General features: G+C 38.9%; 2 protein-coding genes and 1 non-coding gene across 7 annotated transcripts in view; 1 reads left to right on the top strand and 2 right to left on the bottom strand.

Annotated features, from left to right (window-relative positions):
• Positions 1–15,365, bottom strand: part of GANC (glucosidase alpha, neutral C) — an 88,918-nt gene extending 73,553 nt beyond the window's left edge. For 2 of the 3 annotated variants that reach the window (XR_008427311.1, XM_053928220.1), the window contains exons 1-5: positions 15,112–15,365; positions 14,303–14,500; positions 11,488–11,550; positions 9,997–10,105; positions 2,040–2,167 (exon numbers count right to left, since the gene is read on the bottom strand). Coding sequence is in view for 1 of the 3 variants with exons in the window: in XM_053928220.1 (XP_053784195.1) it covers positions 2,040–2,167; positions 9,997–10,105; positions 11,488–11,550; positions 14,303–14,331 (329 nt within the window). In the remaining 2 variants the exon portion in view is untranslated. Of the gene's footprint in view, positions 1–2,039; positions 2,168–7,694; positions 7,803–9,996; positions 10,106–11,487; positions 11,551–14,302; positions 14,501–15,111 lie in introns of those variants that run through there. The other variant, XM_053928224.2, reaches the window with a different exon arrangement.
• On the bottom strand, positions 12,103–12,262 carry LOC112312136 (U1 spliceosomal RNA). Its single transcript, XR_002975576.3, has one exon. It is a non-coding gene; the product is annotated as a U1 spliceosomal RNA (small nuclear RNA).
• The window catches only part of TMEM87A (transmembrane protein 87A), a 48,243-nt gene continuing 36,034 nt past the window's right edge, over positions 15,359–27,567 (top strand). For 2 of the 3 annotated variants that reach the window (XM_053928227.1, XM_053928226.1), the window contains exons 1-6: positions 15,359–15,565; positions 16,762–16,822; positions 19,626–19,711; positions 22,823–22,924; positions 24,911–24,964; positions 25,047–25,091. In XM_053928227.1, coding sequence (XP_053784202.1) covers positions 15,422–15,565; positions 16,762–16,822; positions 19,626–19,711; positions 22,823–22,924; positions 24,911–24,964; positions 25,047–25,091 — 492 coding nt within the window. In that variant the 5' untranslated portion in view covers positions 15,359–15,421. Of the gene's footprint in view, positions 15,566–15,643; positions 15,831–16,761; positions 16,823–19,625; positions 19,712–22,822; positions 22,925–24,910; positions 24,965–25,046; positions 25,092–27,567 lie in introns of those variants that run through there. The other variant, XM_053928228.2, reaches the window with a different exon arrangement.

The following is a 27,567-nucleotide window of genomic DNA, read 5'->3' as shown; positions in this document are numbered from 1 at the left end:
ACAATGCATTTAAACAGAGAAATAAAACAAGGAAAGCTAAACATAAGGAAGAGAAATTAAATGCTAATAAAATAAAAGTGGTAAAAATAATGAAAAGATAACAATAATACACATGAACAATAAAATGCCAGCAAAAAAAAAAAAGATGTGGTACACATACAAGGGAATACTACTCAGCCATCAGAAAAGATGAAATACTGCCATTTGTGACATGGATAGGTCTTGAGAATGTCAAGCTAAGTGAAGTAAGTCAGACAGAAAAAGAACCATATGATTTCACTCATGTGGGATAGAGAAATGAAAGTGTTAAACAAGACAAACAAACAAAAACTCATAAACTCAGACTACAGTGTGGTGGTTACCAGAGGGGGAGTGAAAGGGGTAATACGGGTATAGGGGGTCAAACACATGGTGATGGAAGATTTGACTTGAGTGGTGGGCACGTAATGAAATATACAGATGATGTATCATAAAAATTGTATACTTGAAATCTATATAATTTTATTAACCCTTGTCACCCCAATAAATTTAATTAAGAAAAGGAAATGTCCCTGGCCAGATAGCTCAGCTGGTTGGAGCATTGTCCCAATATGTCAAGGTTGCAGTTTTGATCCCCAGTCAGGGCACATACAAGAAGCAACCAAGGAATGCATAAATAAGTGAAACAACAAAGTGATGTTTCTCTCTCTCTCTCTCTCTGTGTCTCTATTTCTGTTTCTCTCCCTTTTTCTCTCTCTCCCTCTTCCTCTCTCTCTAAAAATATCAATAAATAAAATTTTTAAAAAAGAAAATACACATACACAAAAGAAAACTACAATCTAATCTTACTTATGAACATGGATGTAAAAATATTAAATGATCTACTAGTAAAGTGAATCCTCCAGGATAGTAAAAAGTAATACATTGTGGCCAAGTGAACATGTGTGTGTATTACATATACACTCATATGCCAAACGGCAAAGTCTTGAGAACAGTTCTTTTGAGCATATTATTTATTTTTAAAGATTTTATTTATTTACTTTTAGAGAGAGGGGAAGGGAGTGAGAGAGGGAGAGAAACATCTAAGAGCTATACCTATCAGTTACCTCTTACGCACCCCCAACTGGGGACCTGGCCCACAAGCCAGGCACATGCTCTGAATGGGAATCAAACCAGCAACCTTTCGATGCTCAGGACAGCATTCAATCCACTGAGCCACACCAGCCAGGGTGAGAACAGTTTCTTTTTAATTCCTTTTTCCTAAATATTGGCATATAGTAGTGGCTCATTGAATAGAAATATTTTAAATTTATGATGATTCTACCATAAATGAATTAATTTCTCCTTCTAATCTATCAATCTTTTATCTTCATTGCAATAATGGAAATTATTTTTCATGGGAAAAACCTACATAAAACTATAATAATGATATAGTGAAAAGTTAAAGCATTTGGCATAATCTTGTAGTGCAATAATATGGAAAAATAACAGAAATCAACAGACAGAACCAAGCTGAAATATCACTGGAAAGTGTGCTGAGAAGTGATAAAGATTCTGCAAGTACATGAAAATGCTTTAATCCCCAAAGATTTTTCACCTAGACACTGATTATTAATTAATCTCTGCCTCCAAGTCAAATTACATGTTAGACTTCTGAGACTTCCCTTGATTAAAAGTGAGTCAATCTAACTGTACAGATTACTGTAAGCATGGGAGTTTGGCTAGTGTATTAGATCTCTGGAGCCCTGCTGCTAATCCGAGTGAGTAAATTAAATAACTCTTTTTCTACTTGCTCCCAGAAGTCTGTTTGATCAACTGTTTGCTTTGTGAGAAGGAGAACAGGGATCAAAAGCTCTGGTTCAACCCATTAATAAGTGCTGATGAGCCAAATAGTGGGTGAAGAGAAGAGAGAATGGGTCACATACAAAATGGAAACTAACTCTGCAAATGACTGTAGATTTGAATAGACAAAACACGAGGTACACACAAAATCTACTACTCAAGGCATAATACAATAGTAAATTGAGGGTGTAGTCAAGATATCTTGATCCTTGGCTTACCTTACAGTATTTGGCTTGCTTGTGAGGACATCAGGAACTTCATACCTGGGCTTCAGGGGAGTTTCCTCATTGATTTTAAGCCTGAAAATATTTCCCTCTATACCAAAAACTTCAGCCAAAAGAGGCACCTGGATAAAGACATATGAGATTGATTTCCACATGGTACCCCAGTGATGGTCAGTTCTACAATCCAATAACAATAGCTAGAAAACCATGTTTAAATTATTCAGGCCACACAAACTGGAGAAAAATGGCAACTTGAACAAAAAAGCTCCCAAATCTATGTATGTACTTGCTTGGTCACTTGCATACACCTATGGCAGAGGCAAGAAACACCTTCTATGTGCTGTGGCTAGGCAAACATACAACTGTGTGGACCAGGACCTTTGAGAGTGAAAGAAGTCTCTATTAATTATACCAGATGACAGCTATAAACTGAAATTGCTCTTGCAAAACTGGGACATATGATCACTGTACCTCTGACGGATATCTTGAGAATTAAGAGTTAGGTGTTAAAACTAGAGTTTACTGTATTCCAGCTGAATGGAAGATTAAGAGTAACAACTCACAGAATAGAAAAGATTAGAGTGAACCAGTGGTTATTGGGGCTCTCTAGTGTAGACAAATGAGGCTTTTTGCACTAAAATCAAGGCCCTTCCTGTGCATCTGGGCATATGGGAACTTTCTCAAGAGACTGGGGAACTTGGGTAAAATTCTGCTTACAGTGGGAGATGGAAGCAACATAGAATTATAAAGAGAATACAGAATTTAAAAATCAAAATACAAAACAACAAAACCTGAGAGTACAAGGGGCTGGATTAAGGTCACAAGATGAGACATCTAGATTGGAGAAATATTTTAAGACTGTGGTTTCCAACTGCTGTGCCATGACACCCTGGTGGGTCACAAATCCTCCAAGTGTGCTGCCAAATTCTGGTGATAACTGGGGACATCTACTGTCACTGTAATGTCTGTGAAATGAAAGGCTCAGCTGCGTAGGCTGTGACATAGCATGGGGCAGGCACAGGTGGTATAAGTAAGGGACAGGAAGCAGGAGAATATCAAAGCAGCACCAAAAAACACGATGTTACTGGAACCTGCTTTTGGGAACACAGTAGTCAGGGCACTTAAACAGTGACGTGACACTGAAGAGTGGCCAGGTAAACAGTGCAGTGGCAGTGACAGTGGCTGCTTTTGTGGACATTTTTAAGACGGGGTTATGCTATAATAGTGATCATACCGTAATTATTTTCCCCAGATTTACTGAAATGCCATTGGTATGTAACACTGTGTAGGTTTGTGTACAACGTGTTGATTCAATACACTTACATATGACAAAGTGATTACCACCATAGCCTTCGCCAACACCTGCGTCATGTCTCATGTATCATTTCCTTTTTGTGGTGAGAACACTCAAGATCTACTCTCTTAGCAACTTTTAAGTATAAAATAGAGTGTTATTAACTATCACCACTATATTACTGTACATTAGATCTCCAGAAGTTATTCATCTTATAGATAGAAGTCTGTGGTCTTTGATAAATTACCCCCCCTTTCCCCCCTACCCCAATCATACTGTAATTACTGCTTACATTTAATGTTCTTTTGTATATTTGAATTATCAATACTTAAGTGTGCCATCAGAATTCTAAATTTGAAAGTGTCCAAATAGAAAGCTAAAATCATGTTAGATTACGTATCCTCTTCCAAGTTAGATGTATATTTCCACTGTTCTTTCAAATTCAATTCCACTAACGTTTATTTGGCATCTAATACTGTGATGTGCTATTTGTTGTAAAAAGGAAGGCTATACTCTTAGGGAGATTGCAATTTAGAGGTGAAACATACATAGTAAACATGAAGCATTTATGCTGAGATAGAAGGACGAGGACAGTGCTGTAGGAGAACAAGTTGGGGGAAGATTAATGATGAGTGGGAGAGGGTTCTGGGGCCTCTCTCTGGAGGAAAAGGGATTTGAGCAGGGCCTTCAGGGACTTTGGGTAGGCAAAAAACAGGTAAAATCATGCCTAGCAGGGGGTACACAGGTCGTCTGTCTATATAAGATTAACAAATTGCATCTAGTTTATGCACTCAGAGATCCTCCCATTTTTAGTAAAATTGCTTTCTTTAAAAAGATTGTTTTTTAAAACCAAAGAGTGGTCTGTATGTTCTTGAGGCTGCATCCCAGGAAAGAATCCTAATTGTATGAGAGGAGGCAGCAATAACTCTGCTTTTAACATAATGACCTTATGCAACCAAACATACGGAGCAGAGGCAAAAGCCCCATTCTGTTGTCATTTTAACTTAATTAAGCAAGCTAATTTGTTCAGTTAGGTAATCCTTTTCAAGGTCAATATCTAGATTCATTCTAATTTCATGTCATCAACACAGCTTCATGTTCCAAGCACATAATTTTCTTAGACCTTAGTATACATTTGCTCCTATGACCTGGCTCATGCTGTTTTTAGTGGCTTAAAACATTTTTTAAAAAACAGCAGTGGACTCTCAGAAGTCCAATAAGTAAAGCTACTTGGGTTGAAGATAGTAAGGAGTAGCTCACAGCCCCTGCTGTTAAGGGGCCCCCCCTCCCTGCACTGAACCCGACACCTGCCTGGAAGTTTCAGGGCTCTCTGGATGACAGTTTATAAAATACTTCCCTGGAGTTCTTACCTGCCAGTCATTGCCAATTCCCTCACCAGAACCTTGCTCTGTCAAAATGTCTGGACATGAAAGTTATATTCTTCTAAAACATTAAGAACTTCTAGGTATTCCTTTTCTTCTCTAGGGACCTGTTTGGACATTTATTAAATAATATAGAAATAAGGTATTCATTCTCTTCCTATTAGTTATGACTGGAAATGACAATGAAAGATTATGTTAAAAAGTTAAGTTACAGAAGGTAGATCACTTAAACTAAGAATTATTTAGTATTAATACTTAGGTAATATAGTAGCAGTTACACTCAAATTGCAGCAAGATGGATTTATGTAAAATATGTGAAGAAACATATAACTAAACATTTTAAATGAAACACCATGGGTTTCATTCCCTTAAAAATATTTAAGATGTGTAAATGTCTATCTATACTGAGAAGATGAGACAAATCTTCAGAGAAAGGAATATATTTTGTAGGTTCCTTTTAGTACCACAAGTCTCTACTTGGTTATTCATAAACCTTTATTCAGAGGCTTCTCTCTCATAGTTTGGGAAAGAGTATTACCGTATTTTTCAGACTATTAAGATGCATGCCCCCCAATTTGGGAGGAAAGGGGGGGTGGGTCTTATAGTCCAAATGTAGCTTACCTGGCTCCCTGGTGGGAGGGGGCAGGGGGGAGTTCCTATTTTCCTCCTCTAAAACCTAGGTACATCTTATGGTCCGGTGCATCTTATAGTCCGAAAAATATGGTAATTCCCTTCTCCTATCTTACTTCTCCCATACTCAATACAAAACCAGGTAGTTTATCACCCATAAATGTAATTTTTTGCCACATGGACAAAAATATCAGACAGGTTGTAAAAATTATGGTGGTAGAAATAGTAACAGTCTTGTTTATGTATTCAAGTAGTGGCTTGATCACAATTCTGGAACAAAACTTTTTGTTCACCCAGAACTGGGAATCACAACTAGTAGTAAGTAGACTGTGACTGAGATACCAAATATCCCTAAAACACACATTTAAATGGCAGTGGGCATTAAGAAGGGAAGTTATGACCCCATCAAATTCTCCTTGATGGATAGAGTTCTTGTTTTTCCTCTGGCACCAGGTCTCTCTACTATACTATAAGGAACAGTTCCCCTAAAAGGCCTAGAAGAGTGAGCAATAAACTATCTCAGCTGTTGATCAATATCTCCCAGGATTCATTGATGATCTAAGATCTCAAGAAATTGCTGAAGGGCACCAACTGCCCCTTCCACAGTTGCAACCAGTTGATTTATTGCAAGCACTGATTCTCCATGGAGAATGTTAGCCAGTTCACGCTGGGTTAATGCCCGTTCTCCAAGTACAATTAGCCTGTCCAGGTGTGCTTCTGATTGGCCAGTCTGCAAATTAGATGCCAGTTCCTGGCCATTTCTGCAGAAATAGTACTGGTTAACAAATGGTATTTGTGCCTCATTTGCTGAGAAGGTGGCTGGTTGGGCAAAGTCCCACTTTCATCAGGCTTAGATGAAGAGACAAGGGGTAGCTTCTTTGAGGCGCTCAGAGATATCCCTGCATCCTTGGAGAAGCTGCTAGAAGTGTAGTCTCTGCTGAAAACGTGCAAACAGGGTGCAAAAGAAAGTAAGCATGTCAGCAGAAAGCATCGAAACTAGCAATATGAAGTAGGTCAAAGACAGGTTTGTGGCTTGTTAGCTAAACCCAGAAGACAGCAAACATTTTCCTGCTCTGGTGTCATAAGACTAGATCTTCTTTCTCTGTTTTTCAATTCAGGTCAAATTTCTACCGAAAGTAAAAAATTGATAACAACAACAACAACAACAAACACAGTTGTAAAAAAGCAGTCAACACTCTCCTGGCAAGTCCTTTCTTTTTAGATTTTCTTCTGGAAGCTTCTTTATCAAATATCTACCTTATTATCCTGTCATCAGAAATAGGCAAGATACTATACTGGGACCCTATATGAGAAAACTTAGGCATTTGAACCTGCAACCTGTTTTTCTTCAAAGCCTAGGTGTCCAGAATGTGACCTGGAAGCAACACACAGGGCAACACTTCAGTTTGTGTTATAACATTACTATGGACTGAACTGTGTGTCCACCAAACTCACATGTTAAAGCTCTAACCCTCAGTGTGATGGCACTTGGAGATGGGGCCTTTGGGAAAGGGGTCAGGTTTAGATGAGGTCATGGGGGTGGGGTCATGAAGGTAGCAATCTATAAGCCAGGAATAGGGCCCTTGACAGACACTTAGATTTTGGACTTTCCAGACTCCAGACCTGCGAGAACAGATGTCTGTTCTTGAAGTATGGTATTTTGTTATGGCAGCCTGAGCTAAGACAATATTGAATGAAGCCTCGTTCTGTTTTCTGGTGTCTTATTAAGAGGGAGGTTGGGGGTATGGAACTGGGAAGGATTTCAAAAATTAACAACAGACCTGGCTAACAAAGTTATTGCTTTAAGCAAGAGTTTTAATGGTGTGGGGGTAGGCAAGCACCAAGAGTGCTGGATTTGTCAGAATCTGCCTCATCAGTGAAATCTGAGAACTGTAGCTATGAGCTGAATAGGATCCTCTTAGACGTTGGGCTCTGTCTCTCTGAACCTGAAATAAAAAGCTGTTATTCTGAATAAGTGAATGTATGCAGCTTTAAATCTCCAGACATACTCATACCATATTCTAATGTGAAATCACCTGTGGACCAGCAACCTCATCCCAGAAACAGCCTCTAATGGGGGCTCCTTGACTATGTAGTGAGTGTGACGCAGGGTTCAGACAACTTTAGAGATTACTGTGTGGAGTTTTTGGTCCCTCTGAAACCGACCGAGGGCATAAAATCTTAAATCCCTACTAGTTATCTCAAGTTCTAGTAACTATGAGGTCATTAAAATGGAGTTTGGGAGAGTTTCAGGGTGACCACCCAAAATGTACGCATTTGCATGCATTTTCCTGAGATGAAAACATGTACATTCCCAGCATGTAGCCCTAATATTTCCAATACCTGATGATGAGGTCTGTTTCAAGGGGTCCTCCAAGTTCTCAGTCTTGGGAGCCATGTCGCTGACATCCTAGATAACTTGACCTTGCTTGTTGGGCTCCTCAGTTTGACCCTTCTGAGTCACCTGCTGTCTTGTGCTGAGGTCCTATGGGTCGTCCTGGACTGTGGTTTCTTTTCTGCTGCAGGCATCCAGATCTGGTGGGCTCTGGTTCTGGCATCTGATCTGAACAGCATTACCCCTCCCATTCTCAGGGTCCAAATAGAGGTGTGTGCAGATAAACTGATCTATAGCCTTCAAAGACCATATGTGGGGCCCTACCACTAACTGCACTGTACTGAGAATTTGTACTTGGCACACACTGGCATTCAGGCTGCTTCTGCCTCATTTACTTTGCCTCAGCACGTGCCATCATGACATTGGATTGTTCACGTGGTGCTCAATATGCTAAGCCTCCCCAAGAATGGAAAGGGGTTCTTGCCTTGACTGTGAGACAGCTACAGCTCTCTAGGGTTAGACACATGGAGACAAGAAGGAAAATGAACACATAAGAAAAACAAGACAGGAAAGGTACCTAACATGTGGTAGCAGGCCTAATAGTTCCTGGAAGGTCTCTGGTGGACTCCTTGCATTTCCTGGAGCCAACTGCCTCTACTGACCCTGAATACAGGGGTTTGGCCAGGTGTCGGGCTATTAGATCACGTTCAAACGGCAGGTGACTCTCCAGGAAAGAAATTAGTGCTGCCCCATGTTTTCCTACGAACAGCTATCAAACTAGGCTACAAAAGGATGGGTAGTTTGGGAGACTTTGATCAGCAGTAGAGGATCTATGACTTCAGGAGTACTGTGAACTGAGAACAAACACAAAGGGGGTGAATTTCTCCAGAAAAAAAATGGGTGGTAAAAGCAGCAGCACTGAATTTTAGAGAAAGGCTAACCATCCCACCTGTATAGTTAAGAGAGATGAACTAAGTGCACTGCCACCACACCTACATCCTTAAGTAACCACAAGTTGGGGACAGGGGACAGGGATAGAGAACACAGAACTGTGGATGTGATTCTGGCCTCTATTTTGAATTTGGGCAAGAAGGTTATGTTAGAAAATTCCATATCTATGAAGGAAGCTAAAATCCTTAAAACTTCATAAGGAAGGTAGCCTTCCTCACTGAGTAATTACTCCTCCTGCCTGAGAATAAGTTGGGGCCCTTTGTTAAATTAATGACCTTAAAAATGTTATAGAGAACCCCCTGATGTTCGGGGTAGTTTTTGTACCATCTTCTCTAAGGAGACTCCTCGGCGTGGCACTGCAGGGCCAGAACTATTGCTGTCACAAGGAGATGTCACAGCTTTGCGGTGACAGTGGGGATTTCTTCTCAGTCTGCTCTCCAGACTGGGACTTGCTAGAGAGTTGGCAGAGGTACTATCCAAGCTATCAAGGGCCTAGACCACATGGTTTTAACTGTCTTTCAGTTTCCTGAGTTGCCAATTAAGCAAGATTGGTCTGAGAGGCCTTAGAAGCTTTGGATGCCTTTCAAAGGTGGGGAGGATCTGGAAATGGGGGTCAGGTTGGGAGCGTCGGGTTTTTGTGCATAGCCACAGTTCCTTGCCCAGACCATAGCACTTCCTCTATGACTGATACATCTGAAATAGTCTGGTGACTTGACAAGCGATGACAAGAACTTAGGATATAATACTACTCTAATCTTTTCAGTATATAATTACTATGGCAACCTGCTAGTAAAGCAGCTAAGGAGATGGAACATTGTGACTTAGGTTTTTCAATGGCATAGTCCCTTGTTCCCCTTGCCTACCCACATTTTGAGGTTTGGACATTCACTGAATCTATACCACGCTCAGGCTGCATGCTCAACTGTATGTTGTGTAACAGTAATAGTGATAGAGCATGGATGCTTGATAGGGTCCACAGATGCAGGTGACAATTCCAGTTACTAGCTGTCACTAATAAAGATTCTGGTCACAGCTGACTTTGAGCAAGTGATTTTTTAGACTTCAATTTCCTTATCTGAAAATTGGGGATAATACAATGTGTCTTTTAGATGTATTATGAAAGACAAAAATTGTAAAACATCTAGGAAAGCATCTGATATACAGGCAATCTATATATTGATATTTATATTATTTTTAGAGTAGTATTAGTATAGATATGAAAAAGATTATAGTACTTGTCTAACAAAGTTTATTTTTAAAACATATATAGTTTTAATTAGCCTTTGTGGAAGTTTACTCCATTCAATACAAATAAATATAGAAATAAATAATCCTCTGTAGAAAATACTTGTATCTCACCTTAGTTGCTTCATTGATGATTCGGAACCTGGTGCTGTCTTTGCCTATTGTGACTGAATCAAGCAATGCCTGGTAAGCGGACTTCTTGGAGAGCTGCTGTTTCTGACGCCTACAGATATGGAGTATACAGAGGCCTGAGAATTACTGTGACTGTCAGCACCCAACAGACTATATTACCATGACAAAGTCATTAATATTTACTATGATAGTAAGTGAGTTGGGCACAGACAGTATTAGTACTCCAATAAAGTATTAAGAGGAGTACTTTGTTATTAGAGTGGTAATAAAATTAGTAGTAATAAGAAAAATACTAATAAAATTGTTCAATATAACACTATTCAAGGATGGTATTTTGTTCCTTTTATTGAGAAGGTGGGGCAGTTTTCATGGGTGACATTTATTAGCATATTAATTTCACTCCCTCTTTCCATGCAATGTACACTTTAATAGAAACTCAATAAATTCTAATGGAAATTGAGTATAATCTAGAGGTTTAACAAGGTGACCAGGAGTTCACTATAGAGTTCCCTCTACAGTACTTGCTCAAATTAAGATGATATGATTTTCTTCTTCTACAGCAGGTGAATAAATTAGAAAGTTATAATATATGATACAATTTTTGGCGATTTCAATTTCAGGATCACATAGGCTCTGGGGAAATAGGCAATCTTATAGAGTGGTGATGGAAGTACGAAACGATACCGTCCTCGTGGAGAGATATACAGTAACAGCTCAATTTCAAATACATTTACTCTTTGACCCAGTAATTCCATTCTGAGAAATCCGTCCTGGAAATACACTTGCATGTGAAGGAAATGACATATGTACAGCTTTTCAATGTGGCAGTGCTATCATAGTAAAACAATCCCCAAACCTAGCAATATGAGAAAAACTGAATAAATTATAGTACCATCTACCCAAATGGAATATTATATAGCTCTAAAAAGAGAGGACAATCTCCATATACTCATGCAGAGCTCTTCAGAGTAAACTATGAAGGAGAAAAAAAGAAGTACACAATAGTAGATATAAAAAACTACTTGGTATGGGAAGGGTGGTGATATTAGAATATATCCAGTCAACAAAAAGAAATGCTGGAAGGAAAAATAAGAGGTTAATAAATCTGGTTAAAAGGACAAGAGGTAGAATTGGGTGGAAGGGGACAGGAATGAAAACAATACTTTTCAATGTACATTTTTTCATTTATTTGCTTTTTGAACCATGTAAATGTATTATCTACTCAAAGACATAAAATTTTAACATCAGTTTAAAAACACTGACTTTTAAGATAAACTGCCTGTTTACTAAAAAATTTAGATACCCAGTAGTAAATATATAAAGTTAAAGGCAAACGTCTGATAAATTCCTTAACTACTGAATTTCTTCATTGGTCCTTTCCTTAGCCTATCCGTTCTCAAAAATTTACTACACATTAATTTTGAAATATTGTCAGAAATGTTTTCATCTAAGTAATACATTTCCTCTCCTTACCTGTAGAAAGCAATCTTGCTGCAGTCTTTGAAAATGCTTTCATCCACAGCTTCATCTTCAACACTAAATAAACAGACATTTTAAGAAAGTTACTTTAACCCTAGCTGGGGTGGCTCTGTGGTTTGAGTGCCGTCCCGAGAACAGAAAGGTCTCTGGTTCAATTCCCAGTGAGGGCACATGCCTGGGTTGCAGGCCAGGTCCCCACTTCAGGGTGTGTGAAAGGCACCCAATCAATGTATCTCTCGCACATTGATGTTCCTCTCCCTCTCTTTCTCCCTCCCTTCCCCACTCTCTAAAAGTAAATAAATAAAATCTTTAAAAAAGAAAGTTATTTTACATAAGGTTTGTGAACCCAATTTTTGTACCTTCTCTAACTATAGTATAAGCATGGGAAGTAGCCCTGGCTGGTGTGGCTCAGTGGATTGAGTGCTGGCCTGTGAACCGAAAAGTCACCGGTTTGATTCCCAGTCACAGCACATGTTTGAGCTGGGGCCAGGCCCCCATTGGGGGCTTGCAAGAGGCAACCTATGTTTCTCTTGCACCTGTTTCTCTCCCTCTCTTTCTCCCTCCCTTCACCTCTCTCTAAAAATAAACAAATAAAAATCTTTCTTTTTTCAGGGGAGCGCATGAACACAGCTCCCCACTACCACAAATTATGCAGTCAAATTTCCCACATTGGGGAAATCGCAGGGGTTGGTACACCTGAGTGCAATGGATAAGCCTCGTCCTGGGAAAACCACCTTCATGATCATGGTATCTCCCTCAAAAAAAGAAACCATGGGAAGTAAACCTCTGCAATGCAAAATTGTGTCGCGGCCACAACATAAAACACTAACGTGTGCTGTAGAACAAGATCCTTTTTAAAGTCATCCAAGGTAAACAATAAAACACAACATTCTGGTATTACTCTGAAAGCAATAGAAAAAGAGCACTGTTACTTATGAGGAAGGATTCTTCCAAAATAATGAGTAAAAAATGGTGATGGAAGGAGACTTGGGGTGGTGAACACACAATACAATACTCGTATACTATATAATTTTATTAACCAATGTCACCCCAATAAATTCAATTAAAAAAGTGAAATAATCGAAACAGGTAGAATAAAATGTTCCCCAAAATTGCTCCATCGAGTCAAGCCCTGCCAGTACTATGGCAGTTGTCAATAGGTAGTTATAAAACAGTGGTCCAGGAAATACCCTCAATTCTTTTAAGTTTGTTTTTCAGATCTAAAGCCAAGCCACCAACCACAGAGACCAACTCAGTACCTGACTGGGAAAGTCCCTTCCCGCATCTCATAAGTGTTGCACAATCCCAGATGATGCTTCGCTTTGCTGACATATCCTCAGATGTCAGTGTTCCAGAAAAGGAGAAGCCTGCTAACCGACTCTCTGGTTAACCCTGCCAACTTCTCTGCATAAACACTGAGCCCCACAACTGGTGCTTAGAACCTGGAACCCATCTCAGTGTTCTTGCCCTAGGCAGAGTCTCAATAAATCTGCCTGTGTTTTATTTATTTATTTATTTTTAAAGATTTCATTTAGTTACTTTTAGAGAAAGTGGAAGGGAGGGAGAAAGAAAGGGAGAGATACATCAATCGGTTGCCTCTCATGCGCCCCCTACTGGGGACCTGGCCTACAACCCAGGCTTGTGCTCTGACTAGGAATGGAACCAGGGACCTTTGGTTTGCAGGAGGATGCCCAGCCCACTGAGCCACACCAGTCAGGGCCTGCCTGTGCTTTTATCAGTGTCCCAGGCCTAAATTCTTTTATATCAGGAGATAAGAACCCAAATTATTCACTAACATTATAAGGGAAGGCTATCTCTACAATAATAAAATCTGAAGGAACAAAAAACAAACAAAAACCCCCTAAATCAAACAAACAAAAACAATCTGTCCATTTATTTATTCAACAAAATATTTTCAGGGTATTCTTACTGAGTGCTGAGCTCGGAGGAAGATATGAAGGGCTGTGTCCAAGATTTCTGTGAGAACCTAACCCACAATCACAGATCTACCTGACATGCTACAACAGAGATACGTGCACAGCTCAAGAACAAAGTGTAGGAGAAAAACCGTTCCGTTTTTATGATGATGCTGACTATCTAGGTGTCAGTGCTTTTTCAGACCAAGTTTCCAGAGAGCTGTTTCTGGAATAGAACATAAACAAGATGTATGGATATTGCTAATGAAATTATGTATTTAACATATGCTCACTAAGACAACTATAGGATATAAGGCGGGGGCGGGGGGGAACCATTGGCTGAATGCAGTTGTAGTCAGCATGTCCATGATTAAAGCTATGACTGAGTACCATTTTCAAAATATTATGAAAACAAGCCCAGGCAGATACATTTGGCCATACTAAAAAAATAGTTTATCATAGAAACAGTCTTTGTCACTGTTTCTTTTAATCAAGTGTGCAAAGATTAAGAAATTTGCAGTCTCCTCTTTCCAGCTTTGAAGAATGAGCTCTGGAGTGACAGGGGAAGAGGTGGGTATAGTCAAACTTGGTAAGCAACAGGCTTGAAATGTCATGTGTTAGAGTTCTGATCACAGCTCTTCCAGTTTTGTTAACCTTCCTGAAAGTATTTTAGGAGGGTCTAGCCATAAATATCCACTAATCCCTGGGGAACTGAGAGGAAAAGTTAAAGTACACAAATATAGAGCATGCAAGTACAAAGTAGAATCAAACAATAAAACCTTCAATGCCAGCACTTCCAGCTAAAAAGCATTTTGCTTTTAGGTACTTCCAGGTGTTATCCCCTGCCTCCGTGGGCCCTGGAGTCTGTCCCTTCAGGATCACTGGGTCCTCACCTGATTTCCTCTTCTACGGATAGTTCCATGGCTTCCAAGTCACTTCACAGGCTCCCAGCCCTCAGTTCGGTGATCTTTTCAAGCTCGGAGAAGTCTCTTTCTAAATCACCACCAGCACTTCACCACCGCCAAGTTTCTGGGAAATGGGTGTCCCCTCCAGGTCCTCAAGCAATGACAACTCGACTCTTCCTCCTGGAACTTCCAGGACAAATAAGTGTTTCCACAGGGAATTACTTTATTTAGCAAATTTTTCTTGGTAATGGGTGACTGATGAACTTTCGTTAGGAACCGAAATGTCTTTGCAGCAGAGGGGGCATGCTCAAAGAGTTCTAGAGGTTGAAAATTCCAGCCTGTGAACCACGAAGTACAGAGATGGACTGCCTGACTGGGGCGAAGCTTCCGCAGGTCCATCTCACTGGCAGTCACGCCATTTATTGAAAACTGACCGACTTTCTTCCTGTTTTTAATTTTGAGTGGGAAGTGCCAGCCAGGTCTCCGCTGGAGCTTTAGGTTCTCCGCTCAAACTGCACAGCAACGTCATACTTTTCAGGACTAGACGGGGCTTTTTAAAGAGGTTATCTATTACATAACCCAGTTTAGTAATCGCTTATACTGCACCACCGCCAAGTTTCGGTGTTTGCTTATTACTCCCAGAAACCGGGGAACTCACTACTAGACCCCAAACAGGCAACCACACTACTTTGGCTTTCCCAGACGTCTGGTCCCGAAGTCTGACTTTGACTGAAGCGGGATAAGGGGCTGGAGTGAAGAGAAGGAGGAAAGAGCCAAACATTACATGGGTTGCTTACCTGGTCCCCAAACCCGTTAAGGGCTAGGAGAGAGAAGAGCCGGTGGAGGCGGAGAGGTTTTCGGAGATCATCCTAATTCGCTAAGGTGACCAAGTTTTGACAGGACGACGCCTGCGCAGTTTTCCCACAGCCTCCCAGCGAACAGTGACGACTTCAGGAAGGCGGAGTCGCTGAACCGTCAAACAATGCTCGCGAGGTTTCGAGGATCCGGCTGCTCCGCCCCGCACCTTCCCCAGAGCAGAGCCGGAAGCGGGCAAGACGAACCGGAAGAAGGTGAAATGCTTTCGGTAGACGCTCCAGGGCTGTGAAGATGGCGGCTGCTGCGTGGCTTCAGTTGCTTCCTGTCATTCTTCTTCTTCTGGGGGCTCAGCCGTCCCCACTGTCGCTTTTTGGTGTAGGACCGATAGTCGTCGCCGCTACTGACCGATCCAAGTGGCATATTCCGATACCATCGGTGAGTGTTCCGAGGCAACTGAGCTCGGAGGAGCAAGGGGTGGGGCTACGGAGGCCCAAGGGGTCCATGAAAGTTCTGCAGAAGTCGTCTTCCCAAGGGGTGGGATTACCTGGAGCGCCCTTGTCGCTGGTTAACGGGGACCCCCATCCCTGGAGCGGAGAGCCGGGAACCTCTATGGGTAGACTAGCAGGAATGTCGGCGCCACAACTGGAGTGGAGTGGTGGAACGGTTTCTTAGAGACCTGTCAGTGCCTGACTTGAGATAGGTAAGCTGAAGTTTTACAGAATTCAGTGACCTCGCGTTGGATGGGAGGAATATGTAAATAGGCGTCTTTCTTCCCTTCTGCACTTTTGTTGTTGCTAAATAGTTCTGCTTACGAACTTGTACGATTTCGTTTGAACTTTGAAATGGTTATTCTAAGTTTTGCCGTGTAATGCATAAAAATATGTATTCTAGTACGAGAATGGCTAAAATGGAAGAAATAGTATTCTAAAATTTGATATGGTAAGGCTGGTCTTTCGTTTGGACACTTAACTAGATAGGTTTACCTTTTCTGCCTCCTACCCCCTTTTATACTTCATTTGAGTAAGAGCTGTGGTCCTGTGAGCAGCCAAAAATTAGATGCAGGCAGGAAATGCGAAAGCCATTGTTAGTCCTGTTAAGACCATGGTGCCTTTTTGTTTCGTTTGCTCTCCTCACTGGTTGTAATGTCCAAATCTTATTTGAGCTTTTATGGCAAGCATTATAGCTTTTGTTCATTTGGTGAAGATCTTCAGGTTCCCGATTTTAGGTATTTGTTACTAAAATGAGTTAAATCTGGCTATTTGCTCATAGACTAGTTTATTTCAAGAAATTACTGGTTATTGTGATCAGTGATGAGTGAGTAAAGAGGATGAGTTGATTAAGGTGTACCTTCTTTGAAGATTTAAGTTGGGACTTCCAGCTGCCTGCCTTCCAGAGTTCTTGCCTCATGGCCTGCGGGGGCCGGGGGGGGGGGGGGGGATGTCTGTACCAAGCTTCCACATCCTGCAGTTTGGATATGGTGGAATTTTGCTAAAAGGAAGGCTATTGATTCCCTTTTTTTAAGAAAACTAACTTGAACATTTTATAAATGTAGGTTTTTATGCCACTTATATTCTGCCTTGAGAATTAAAGTGATCTCATGCTAATTACCTTTCTCTCCTTTATCTTTGCAGGGGAAAAATTACTTTAGCTTTGGAAAGATCCTCTTCAAAAATACCACTATCTTCCTGAAATGTGAGGTTTTGTATTTCATGAAGTTTTCGTTTGAATTCTTGAGTGATTTGTAAACTTTTAAATTACCTGTTTCCTACTTATGATGACTTAATCTCAACATAAATTCTGAAATTTAATAGTCCAGCACTATCTAGGCATAAGTGTATATAACTAAGGCATAACATGTACATGTATAGCCATAACGTGTATAAGTAAGGTCCTTTCACTGAGTAATCTTCAGAATACTTATTTGTATGAATTCTACTTTCTTCTTGTTTTCCTGGTGTTTATACAGTTGACCCTTGAAAAATGAGGAGGTCAGGGCCTCCCATGCCTCATGCAGTCAAAAAATCCACGTATAACTTTTGACTCCCTCAAAACTCAAGTTGTTCAGTATTTGTGGGGGTTAGATTCGTTCTAAGACCCCCCACCCCAGGTGCTCGTGTCCCCTGTATAAAATCGTGTAGAACAGCGCATACAGTCTGCCCTCTGCATCTGTGAACTCCCAACTGCTGATGAAAACAGTACAGGTATTTACCGAAAACATCTGTGTATAGATGGACCCACGTAGTTCAAACCCTGTGGCTCAAGGGTCAACTGTATAGTTAGACAAGTTGTGTTGGTTGATTGCCAGCATGGTGTTTTGATCTGTTCTAAGTTACACAGATACCACTGAATTTGCTTTTATGTGCCTGTTAAGTATTTACTGAATGCATGACGTAGGTTTGTCAGATCATTGGCTCTAAATGAATATGTTGAGTAAATCCTTTGTTTACAAAAGGAGTATTTTACCACTTGGATCTTTGCAAGAAGAAACTCAAAGACATTATCAGGAAATAGGGATTATGTAGAACAAAACCAGTCTGTCCAGTTGAAAAACCACCGTCTCTGAATCCAGAATATCCCATTGTGTATTAAAGAAAGCTTCCTTTTATTTCTGAAACTGGCTTTATTGTAGAGAACAAATGATCATGGGCAGCTCCATTTTAAGATCAGGGATAAAAATCTTAAGTCATCCATGTGTGCTTCTATGCGTATCTGTCTGTGAAAGTGCAGAGTTGGAAGTCATAGTTCCGTGATTTCACTCTTTTAATCATTTAGTAAATAGTTATTAAAAACTTACTTTGTGCCAGGCACTGTTTGAGACAGCAGAGAAGTAATGGAAAAGGCTCTACTGGGGGTGAAGGAGGCAGGTAGAATTCTAAGAAGAATATACTGTGTCCATGACAATATAATCTGAATAATGACTTAAATTTGACTTCAGTTGAATTTACTTTGACACACTGGTATTTCTTATGAGGTTGATTTACTGGGTAAGAGTAGCTTTTAGGAGTAGAAGTATTTTGTCTTTTGTCTGACAGCCTGTATGATATTCTTTCCTTTTATTATGTATAGTCTTTTTTTTCTCATGTATTTTGATCTAATGGTATTTTGCTAAGTTACACAAGCTACATATTTTGAACTGTCTACATTTCATTGTTTTTGGAGGATTTGCAGCTTCTTATAAGCTACATTATCTTTCACTTTGCTTGTGTGCTTTCTCATATTTGCCTTGTCTCTGATCTTAAACTTTTGTGGGTTTGTTGTATATAGCTTTCCATGAAATTGGCAGGAACTTTTTCATTATCTCTTAAAGCCATCCATTCAAAGTTCTTACTGCTGTCTTTTAACATTAATAGTAGTATTTTTGCAGCCAAATTTCCCTGCAGACGTCCTGTTTGGGGGAACCTCTTACTGGATTTTACTTATCCTTTCTCTGTATGGTTCTTCTGAGTAGTTCATAACGAGATTGCAATATTCTTTTTATCATTCCCATATATTCTGTTTAACATCAGACTTTTGTGTTATTTTAATTGAGCCTTGTAAGAGTGTGTCATCTAAAAACTAGTTTGAGAAAACAATTTAAAACAGAAAAGGGAAAGGTTTTAACTTGAGGTGTTAACCAAAAGTAGCTTCCTAGATGCAGTCATGTTTATCTCTGTTGTTCGCACAAAGTAGGTATCTCAGATATATTTTCCCTTCTACAGCAAGAATCAGAGAAAGAAGATAAAAATACTGACTTTCCCTGGTGAAACAGCTAGTCAGTCATATAGTCAGATTTACATTTCCAAGTCTTCAGACTAATAATACCTTGATCTACTAGAGTATTGTGTTCCAGACTATGTTTAGTAAGTTATATGAGGCTTTTATGATTTCATAAAGTTCCTTGAGGCCTCTCATAAGGTGGGTTTTGAAAACAATCTAATATTCTTTTATTTTTGCTTTTGCAGTTCCTACCTTCCTCAGCCAGGTTTGCTTTTTATTCATAGTTTTTCTATCCAATCTTGATATCTTTGAACATTTAGGCCATGATTTTTTTTTCCCCTCTGTTTTAAATACTGCCTTGTGACGTCTCTAATGTTGTTACTCCTTATCTCTCCAACTAGAATGTAACCTTTTTAAGGGTCTTGGTAATTTGTTCCCTCCTATTCCCATTTATGTAGCATAGTGTTTAAGTGCTCTGTTTAACAAATACTTGAATGATAATAGAAGACTGGTTTTAACTCAAGACTGCTTTATTTCCAGGTTTTTCCCAACAGAGAACCAGAAATCAAGGTTTTAAAGCATAAAAATAGATACAGTTTCAAAGGTTAAAAACTGCTTCACTGCTTTTTCTTTCTGTAACAATACTTAATTTATTCAAAGACTGTCCAGTTCTTTTTGCATATTACGTCATTACCTTTTAGGGGGAGGGGTAGTCTTTGAGTATCTCATTTTGGCAAGAAATAAATGGGATGTGGGGTTTGGGAATCATCTTTTATTCACAAAGGTTCTTATTTTATAGTTGATGGAGAACCTTGTGATGTACCTTTGAATATAACCTGGTATCTGAAAAGTGCTGATTGTTACAATGACATCTATACCTTCAAGGTAAGGAACATAAAATTACAGACTTTTCTTGGACTTTAGAGATCATGAGGTCCCGACGCGAGAGAGGAAGGAGTGTCCTGTAGCTGTGAAGGAGAAAAACTGAAACTACATCCGTGCTTCCCAAGTTGCAGACCAAGCTGCCAGCAAATCTCAGACTTACTAGTCTCGGAACTCTTACATTTTTAAGTATTATGCAGACTCCAAAAGCCTTTGTTCATGTAGGTTGCTATATCAGAAATTAAAACTGAGGAAATAGAGAAACATTTATTAATTCAAAATAGCAATAATAAACTTAGTGCATGTTATTATAAAATTTTTTAATGAAAAATGACCGTTTCTTTTTTTAAAAAAAGACCAGAGAGTGGTGTTATTATGTATTTGTGCACATTTACTTAGTGTCTGGTATAGTAGAAGACAGCGAGATTCTTGTAGCCTTTACTCAGTCTGTTGTGTAAGTTCTGTTGGTTGAAGTACCTGCACAAAATACGGTCTTACACAGATAGGCAGTTGGAAAAGAGAATGGTATTTTAAAATGTTTTCAGATAATTGTGGGTATTGTTCTTTGCTTCTATACCAAAACATAACAAGTGGAGTTTCTTAAAGGTTAGTTGTAATGTGGAATCTGAACTTTTATCAGTGAACTTTTTAAAAAATCTGTTACAGTAAAATAAATTAGTGTGTCACCCTGGCTGGATGGCTCAGTTGGTTGGAGTATTGTCCCGTACATCAAAAAGGTTGTGGGTTCAATCCCTAGTCAGGGCACATACCTAGGTTGTGGGTTTGAATTCCTAATGGGGGCACATAATGGAGGCAGTGGATGGATGTTTCTCATATAGGTATTTCTCTCTCAATTTCTCTTTCTGTAAATCAAAAACATATCCTTGGATGAGGAATAGAAAAGATAAATAAATAAATAAATTTTTGTGTCTTGTACTTTGGTCTCTTACCCATGTCTGATTTTGTAACATCATTCTTGGTCATTTAGAAAATACTGGTTGGTTGAATTATACAAGCTTTGCAAATATTAACTCATTTTACCAGTTAACTCAAAATTATATTTGTCAGTATCACTCTTCAGTCTCATCAGAACCTCAAAGTACTAGAAGCTGTTAAGCTCATAGTGAGGCAGATAACAAATTTTCCAAAGTTCTATTTTTGCTTGAGAATTCAAATTTTATCATTGGCAATGAATACTGTCAGTTGTTTTCCTGACAGCTTTCCTCTGCCCATATTCAAGAAAATATCACCCAAATAACCAAATCTGAATAACTACTTTGTCAATCATTCTTTGAAGTAAATGAAAAAAGACAGGTTATAAGTCAGATCAGTTGCAAAGTGTTTATCTCAGCACGTTTGTAGTATTTTTGCATACTTCCCATTTTGTGTCATAGAATATTAAAAAGGCATGTACTTGCCCTGACCAGCTGGCTCATTTGTTTGCAGCGTTGACCTGTATACCAAAAGGTTGCAGGTTCAATCCCCGGATGGGTTGTGTATGGGAGGCAACTGATCAATGTTTTTATATCTCCCCGACTTTCCTCTCTAAAATGAGTATATCCTTGGGTGAGGATTAAAAAAAAAAATCAGAAAAAAAAAAGGCATGTACTTAAAGGTTCCGATTTAATAACATTAATGATTTTTACTGCTTCATCAAGGATATTCTTAAATAAAACTGGCATTTTTTTCTTTTAACTGCAAGTTTGTGACTGTGAAGAGTACCATGACTACTAGTACAGTTAGGTGTTATTGCCTTGGTTCCTGATAAGGGGCATCAGTTTTACCCGTCTCTACTTTTTCACCTATCAGTGCAAGGCAAATAACATATGATGACGATGATGAAGAAAAGAAGGAAGAAGAAGAAAATAGTTTTCTTAGACCTCTGTGGACCACACTTTCAGAATTTCCATAGTACATTTAACCTGTTTGCTTTCTTTATTTAATTTTTTAAAAGATTTTATTTATTTAATTTTAGAGAGGGGAAGGGAAGGAGAAAGAAAGGGAGACAAACATCAATGTGTGGTTTTCTCTCTCATGCCCCCTACTGGGGACCTTGCCCACAACCCAGGCATGTGACCTGACTGGGAATTGAACCAACGACCCTTTGGTTCACAGGCTAGCATTCAATCCACTGAGGCACACCAGCCAGGGCTAATTTTTTTTTTAATGTATTACATTTCCCTTGCTATTCTTGAGGTTTATTGTCAAAGGTTATCTGACTGGTCTATTAAAAATTTCTACCAGTCAGTCAGTTTTTCAGACCTTAAACATTTTGAATTTCTGCCTAGTATTAGGTTTAAATTATCTTTTTTGTGGTGTTGGTAATTGTTTTTGGCATTTGTTATACAATGTTGGGTAGGATTAATAGGAGGAGGACTAAAAGAACTGAAGAATTTAGAGATGATAATGTCAAAATACGGTTTGAAATATTGTTCGGAAATCTTTTTCTCCTAATTGATTACTAATTGAATTTACAGTTAAAAACTTCATATATTTGAAACTTGTGATAAACTGGTTACAATCCCGTCTTCGTAGGTAGTACAAGTTAACTTAAAAATTATTTTGGATTTCCATAGAACAAAATTCTGGAATTGAGAAATAGATAGTTAGGGATGTGATATTGGACCTTAGAAACAGAAGGGCAAGATTAGGCATGTCGGTATCAGAGAAGATTACACAGAACTGATCAATGAAGCCACAGAAATGATCAATTTTTCCAGAGTATCAGCAGTGGGCTGTGAAGGGCTACAACAATTCTGTGCTCTATCTTAGCTTATGAGCACAAGTGTATCTTTTCATTGGTGGTGTTAATTTAGTCGAGTAAGTCTTACAAATATATTTTCTGTGGAAAAAACCCCTCTAGAGTCTGACATTTTCCCAGTCTTGCTAGAATTTTTAGAGGATCTACCCCTTGTGAGCCATAGATTGGATGTCTGTACTTTGGAGTCTAACACTGTTAGAGTCTTGGATACTAATGTGGAGTCTTCATCTTGTGCTGTTAATTTTTAAAATAGTAGACCCCAAGCGGTATTTGTGTTATGGGCGGTGTATATCTTCTAGTTTCTTACTTGTGAAAAGTAAGTTAAGTACTTGTATTTTCTCTGTTTTTTCCAGGCAGATGATATGGAGACATATTTGGAAAAGAAGGAATTGTCTGGGAAATACCAAGCAGCATCCAAATTGTTCCAGAACTGCAGTGAACTCTTTAAGACACAAGTAACGTTTGGTAGTGGTTAGCGGGAAATAGAAGAGTTGAAAAGTGTAATGCCTGTACTTTGCATGATAATTACTTCCTCCTCCCCGGTTCTTTCTTCTGGCAGAAATAAGTTAGAAGCATGTTCTGACAGGTGCATGGCCAGCCACCTACATATTTTCTCTCATAGAAGAGGATGTACTTTTTGTGTGTATAAAAAGCAACCCCCCATTTTTTTCTTATTATAAATATACAAAACAAAAAAATTGACCATTGTAATCATTGTTTTAGTGTCAAACACTGCCATTAAGTACATTCACATTGTTCTGCAACTATCACCATTGGCCACCTCCAGAACTTTTTCATCATCCTGAACTGACCACACTTCTTAACCATTAAACAATAACACCCCTCCCTGGCTGGTGTGGCTCAGTCGATTGGAGAGCAACATTGTGCTGTACACAAAAAGTTTGGGGGTTCGGTTCCTGGTGGGGGCACACATGGGAGGCAGGCAGTCGATGTTTCCTCACATGGATGTTTCTCTCTCTGTCTCTCTCCCCTTTCCTCCCCCCCTTTCCTTTCTCTCTAAAAAAGAACAAAATAAAACACCCCCACACACGTTCTTCGTAATAGCTCTTTTACTTTCTGTCTCCATAAATTTCACTATTCTAGATATCTTCTAGGAGTAGAATCGTACAATATTTGTCTTCTTGCACTTAGCAAAGTGTTTTTGAGGTTCATCCGTGTAACATGTATCAGAATTTCAGTCCTTTATATAAGGCTGAATAACACCCCTTGTACATACATACCACGTTGTGTTTATCTGTTCATCCCCTGATGGACAGTTGAAACCACCAATTTTTAAGTCTCTTGTTGTTTCATCTAATTTATGTGTCTCCCCCAAAATTAACGTTTTTAGATTTTACTGCTACAGACCTGAAATCAAAGCGTTGAATTTCTCGCATATAAGTGGAGTTTATACTGTAAAATTCTCTTTTCTTAGAGGATTTGACACAAATTTTTAAAGAAATATTTATTTTATAGGTGTTATAAATAGTTACTGTAATTACAGCCTTTGCTTCATATTTACTGCATTTAAATATTGCTTCACAATATTTAACAAATTGCCTTAAAGAGGCAAGGAGTTCATGGAAAGCTAGATTTTCTGTGTAGTTACGAAGGTTTTAAGTGAGTAATTATAAGCAAATGAAGTAATTAAACTATAAAGATTGAGTTCTTGTCATAGCTTAGATTTATAGACTTGGAAGAAAAAGAAAATATCTTTTAAATGGTGGAAGAATGGTCGAAAAAGAAAGCTAGGTACAATGTGATGTTGATGAGGAAGGTTTCTGTTGGTTCTCCAAATTTATCCCCGGCCCCAGGAGAATCGGTTGACGTTTTCCAGATTTGATTGAGAACACTACTTACTGTATATACTGTTGCCCAAGGTTCCCTACTTTTAGATCTGCTGTAATCTTTCTAGGGTCTCATCATATACCCCTATTGGTAAGGTTTCCCCTCCTCCAGTCTAATGTAACAGAATTGAAATATGTGCTCTAATTACTCAGGAAGGAGAATGCCTCATCTACTTATAACTGGTAAGGAAGGTAAATATTAAAATTAGAGTAGGTTTTTTATAGCCACGGAGTGTGTTGTGGTGGAAGGAGCAGTGGAACCAAGAGTTAGTAATCTTAGATTCAAATCCCATTTCTACATACAGCTTTAAGCTTCATTCCTTATCTGTAGAAGGGTAGGGAACTAGAAGATCCCTCCATCCCGAGCATATGTCTTTCATCTAGGGTTTTGTCATTCTTAAATATCTGTAATTCTTATAGAAGTAGTTTGCTTTGGTAGTTTAGTTCCCAGCAGAGTTTTATTTACTTGTTTGTGGTTAATTGAAAATCTTTTGTCTCTCAATGCCGTGTGTTTTGCTTTAACCATTTTTGTGGATTTTGATTTACAGTTTACTATTATACATCTTTAATTTTAGTGTTACATTTCTTTCATAGAGCTTTTCTGGGGATTTTGTGCATCGATTGCCTCTTTTAGGAGAAAAACAGGAGGTAATTGTTTTCCTTGTTAAGTATTTCTGAGAGTAAAGTTAAAAATTTGAATTAATTTTTTCTTTTTTTTTTAATATTTAAGGCTAAGGAGAATGGAACAAATCTTACTGTTACTGGAGAAAAAATTGTAAGTGTTGTAATGAATTTGGGAGATTGAATACTTATTTCAGTATATTCTTATGTTTGTGTATTTTGAATTATCCTGGTATGCTCGCATTTGAAAAGACACTTAAGACTGGAAGCTATGCACCAAGTGTTACGGTTGTCTTTGGATGATGATATGAGTGATTTTTATTTTCTTCTTTGTGTTTTCCGTATTTGTTACAATCATTCTGTATTGTTTTTGTACTTATTACCCCTTAAATATGTCCACCTAAACATAAAAAGCCAAGGTGAGAGGCAAAGGCATTTATTTGAGATCCAGAAAGAATTACAGTTCTGGAAATCACTGATTCTGGCAGAAACCCAAATAATGTTCTGATTAGGAGGCAAAGGCAAGGGGTATTTATGAAAAAAGGGAGGGGAAAAATTATGTGAATTGAAGAAAGGAATTTCTATTCAAGTTAGTAAGTCAAGGAAGGAATTTCTCTAAGTGCAAATAAGGTAAGATTTTTTTTTTTTAGCTCTACATGGTGGTGCTAATTCTAAAAGATGTCTTTAGTTTTTAGTCTGGTAGTCGGGCTGTCTGCCTTTCTGTTAGCTTCGCAAGCAGTTGTGTAGAATACAGTGTTGCTCTGGCCCATTCCGAAGATTGGGGGAGTAAGACATGCAAGGCAGTTCCTCTGGGGTGGCAGCTCCAGTTATATCGTATTTTACAAATATTACTTGTAAGTAGGAAAAAACATTTAAGAAAGAACCTTAAACCCCATGTGAAATTATATTGTGATAGAATATACCTGGAACAGAGTTCAGAAAGTTGAGATAGGTTGAATACTATAAATGTGCTTTAAATTTGCATAATTCACTTTCTAATTCACAGTAATTCCTTAAAACTTTGCCAGTTTAAAATACAGAGGAAATAAGATAGTTATCTATGTTGGGTCATGCTTTTTACAAAACTGATTAAAGCTTTTAATTTTATAACAACTTTATTAAGACATAATATACATATCTCAAAAATTACCCTTTCAAAACATAAAATTTAGTGTTCTTTAGTATATTTACAAATTATGCAACCACCAGTTGTTATCTAATTCCAGAACATTTTTCATCACCCCAGAAAGTCACAGCATAAACCATTAGTAGTCACTCCTCATTCCATCCTTCCCCCAGCCCTAGGCAACCACTATTCTTCTCTCTGTAAGGATTTGCCTGTTCTCTTCATTTCATATAAATGGAATCATACAATTTGTGGCCTAATGTCTGGCTTCTGTCACAATTTAAAACTGTCTTAACTCTTACTTCCTTCTTGTGCAGAGCCTTAACACCAGCCAGAGGTGAGTGATGAGGGCATTCTCAGGCCTCTCTCGATCATGTGTGCACAGTCTCACACATACATGCACAGCCCTGCATGTACTCACCGCCTTCTAGATTTTCAGGAGTATCTGAGAGCTCTTCAGAATGTCCCATGGACATCTTATTTCCGATTTTTCCTTTTAAGTTTTTAGTCAGCCTCTTGTTGGCCCCACCTAGTAATGTTGACTGGGGCAGCTGCGATCTTTCACAGTTGCTGAGTGTTTTTGAGAGTGCTATGAGTACAGGGTCCTCCACCTGAGTGAGCTCTGAGTCAGGTCATATAAAAGTTAAGCCCTGGGAATGGAGCTTTTTAGCACCTTCCAGATAGTTCTGGCTGTTGGGCTTTAGGGGTTCTCCAAACTCGTTTTTTCCAGTGGTTGCCAAACTTCTGTTATTCCCAGATGGTATAGTTGTGAGTACTTTGGTTTCAAGGAGCTTGGAACGGGCATGGGATTAGGGTGAACAAAAACACCACAGAGCTTGCTTTTACTGTCGGAATTCAGCTGGTTTTCTTACTGAGAACCCTCTTCAGCTATTTTTCTTGAAGAAGTAGTTTTAGGATTGTTGCATGTCTTGCCATAATTAATTTCCAGAGTTCCAGAAAATTGATTTTGATATTTTTGCCCATATTCCTGCTGCTTTTATTGGGTGAGTACATTTTCAGAGGTTCTTATTTTGCCATTCTGGAAGTGTCTCTACCCTCCCTGCTCCAGTATAGTTGTATAGAATTTTAACCTAAAAATGATATAGGCATGGCAGACTTTATTATTATTTTTTCAACAGAGAACATCCATTGGGTCTTTTCTTATTGCTAATGTGTATATGTTTACTATAAAAAATTCAGCAAATATACATAAATGAAAAGAAAATAATCATCTGTTATACTACCACACACAGAGACTATAAATAATTTGTCTTCTGGTCTTTGGTCTTTGTGCATATTTATATTTAATTTATTTAAAAATGTTAATCTTAGCCCTGGCTGGGTGGCTCACTTGTTTGGAGCATCGTCACATACACTGAAAGGTTGAGGGTTCAGTCCCTGGTCAGGGCACATAGCTGGGTTTTGCATTCCATCTCCAGTTGGAGCACATATGGGAGGAACCTGATCCATGTCTCTCTCTGTCTCTCTCCCTTCCTCTCCCTCT

This window comes from Desmodus rotundus, chromosome 7, assembly GCF_022682495.2.
Source record: "Desmodus rotundus isolate HL8 chromosome 7, HLdesRot8A.1, whole genome shotgun sequence".
Lineage (NCBI taxonomy): Eukaryota > Metazoa > Chordata > Mammalia > Chiroptera > Phyllostomidae > Desmodus > Desmodus rotundus.
This window is presented reverse-complemented; position numbering and strand designations above follow the sequence as displayed.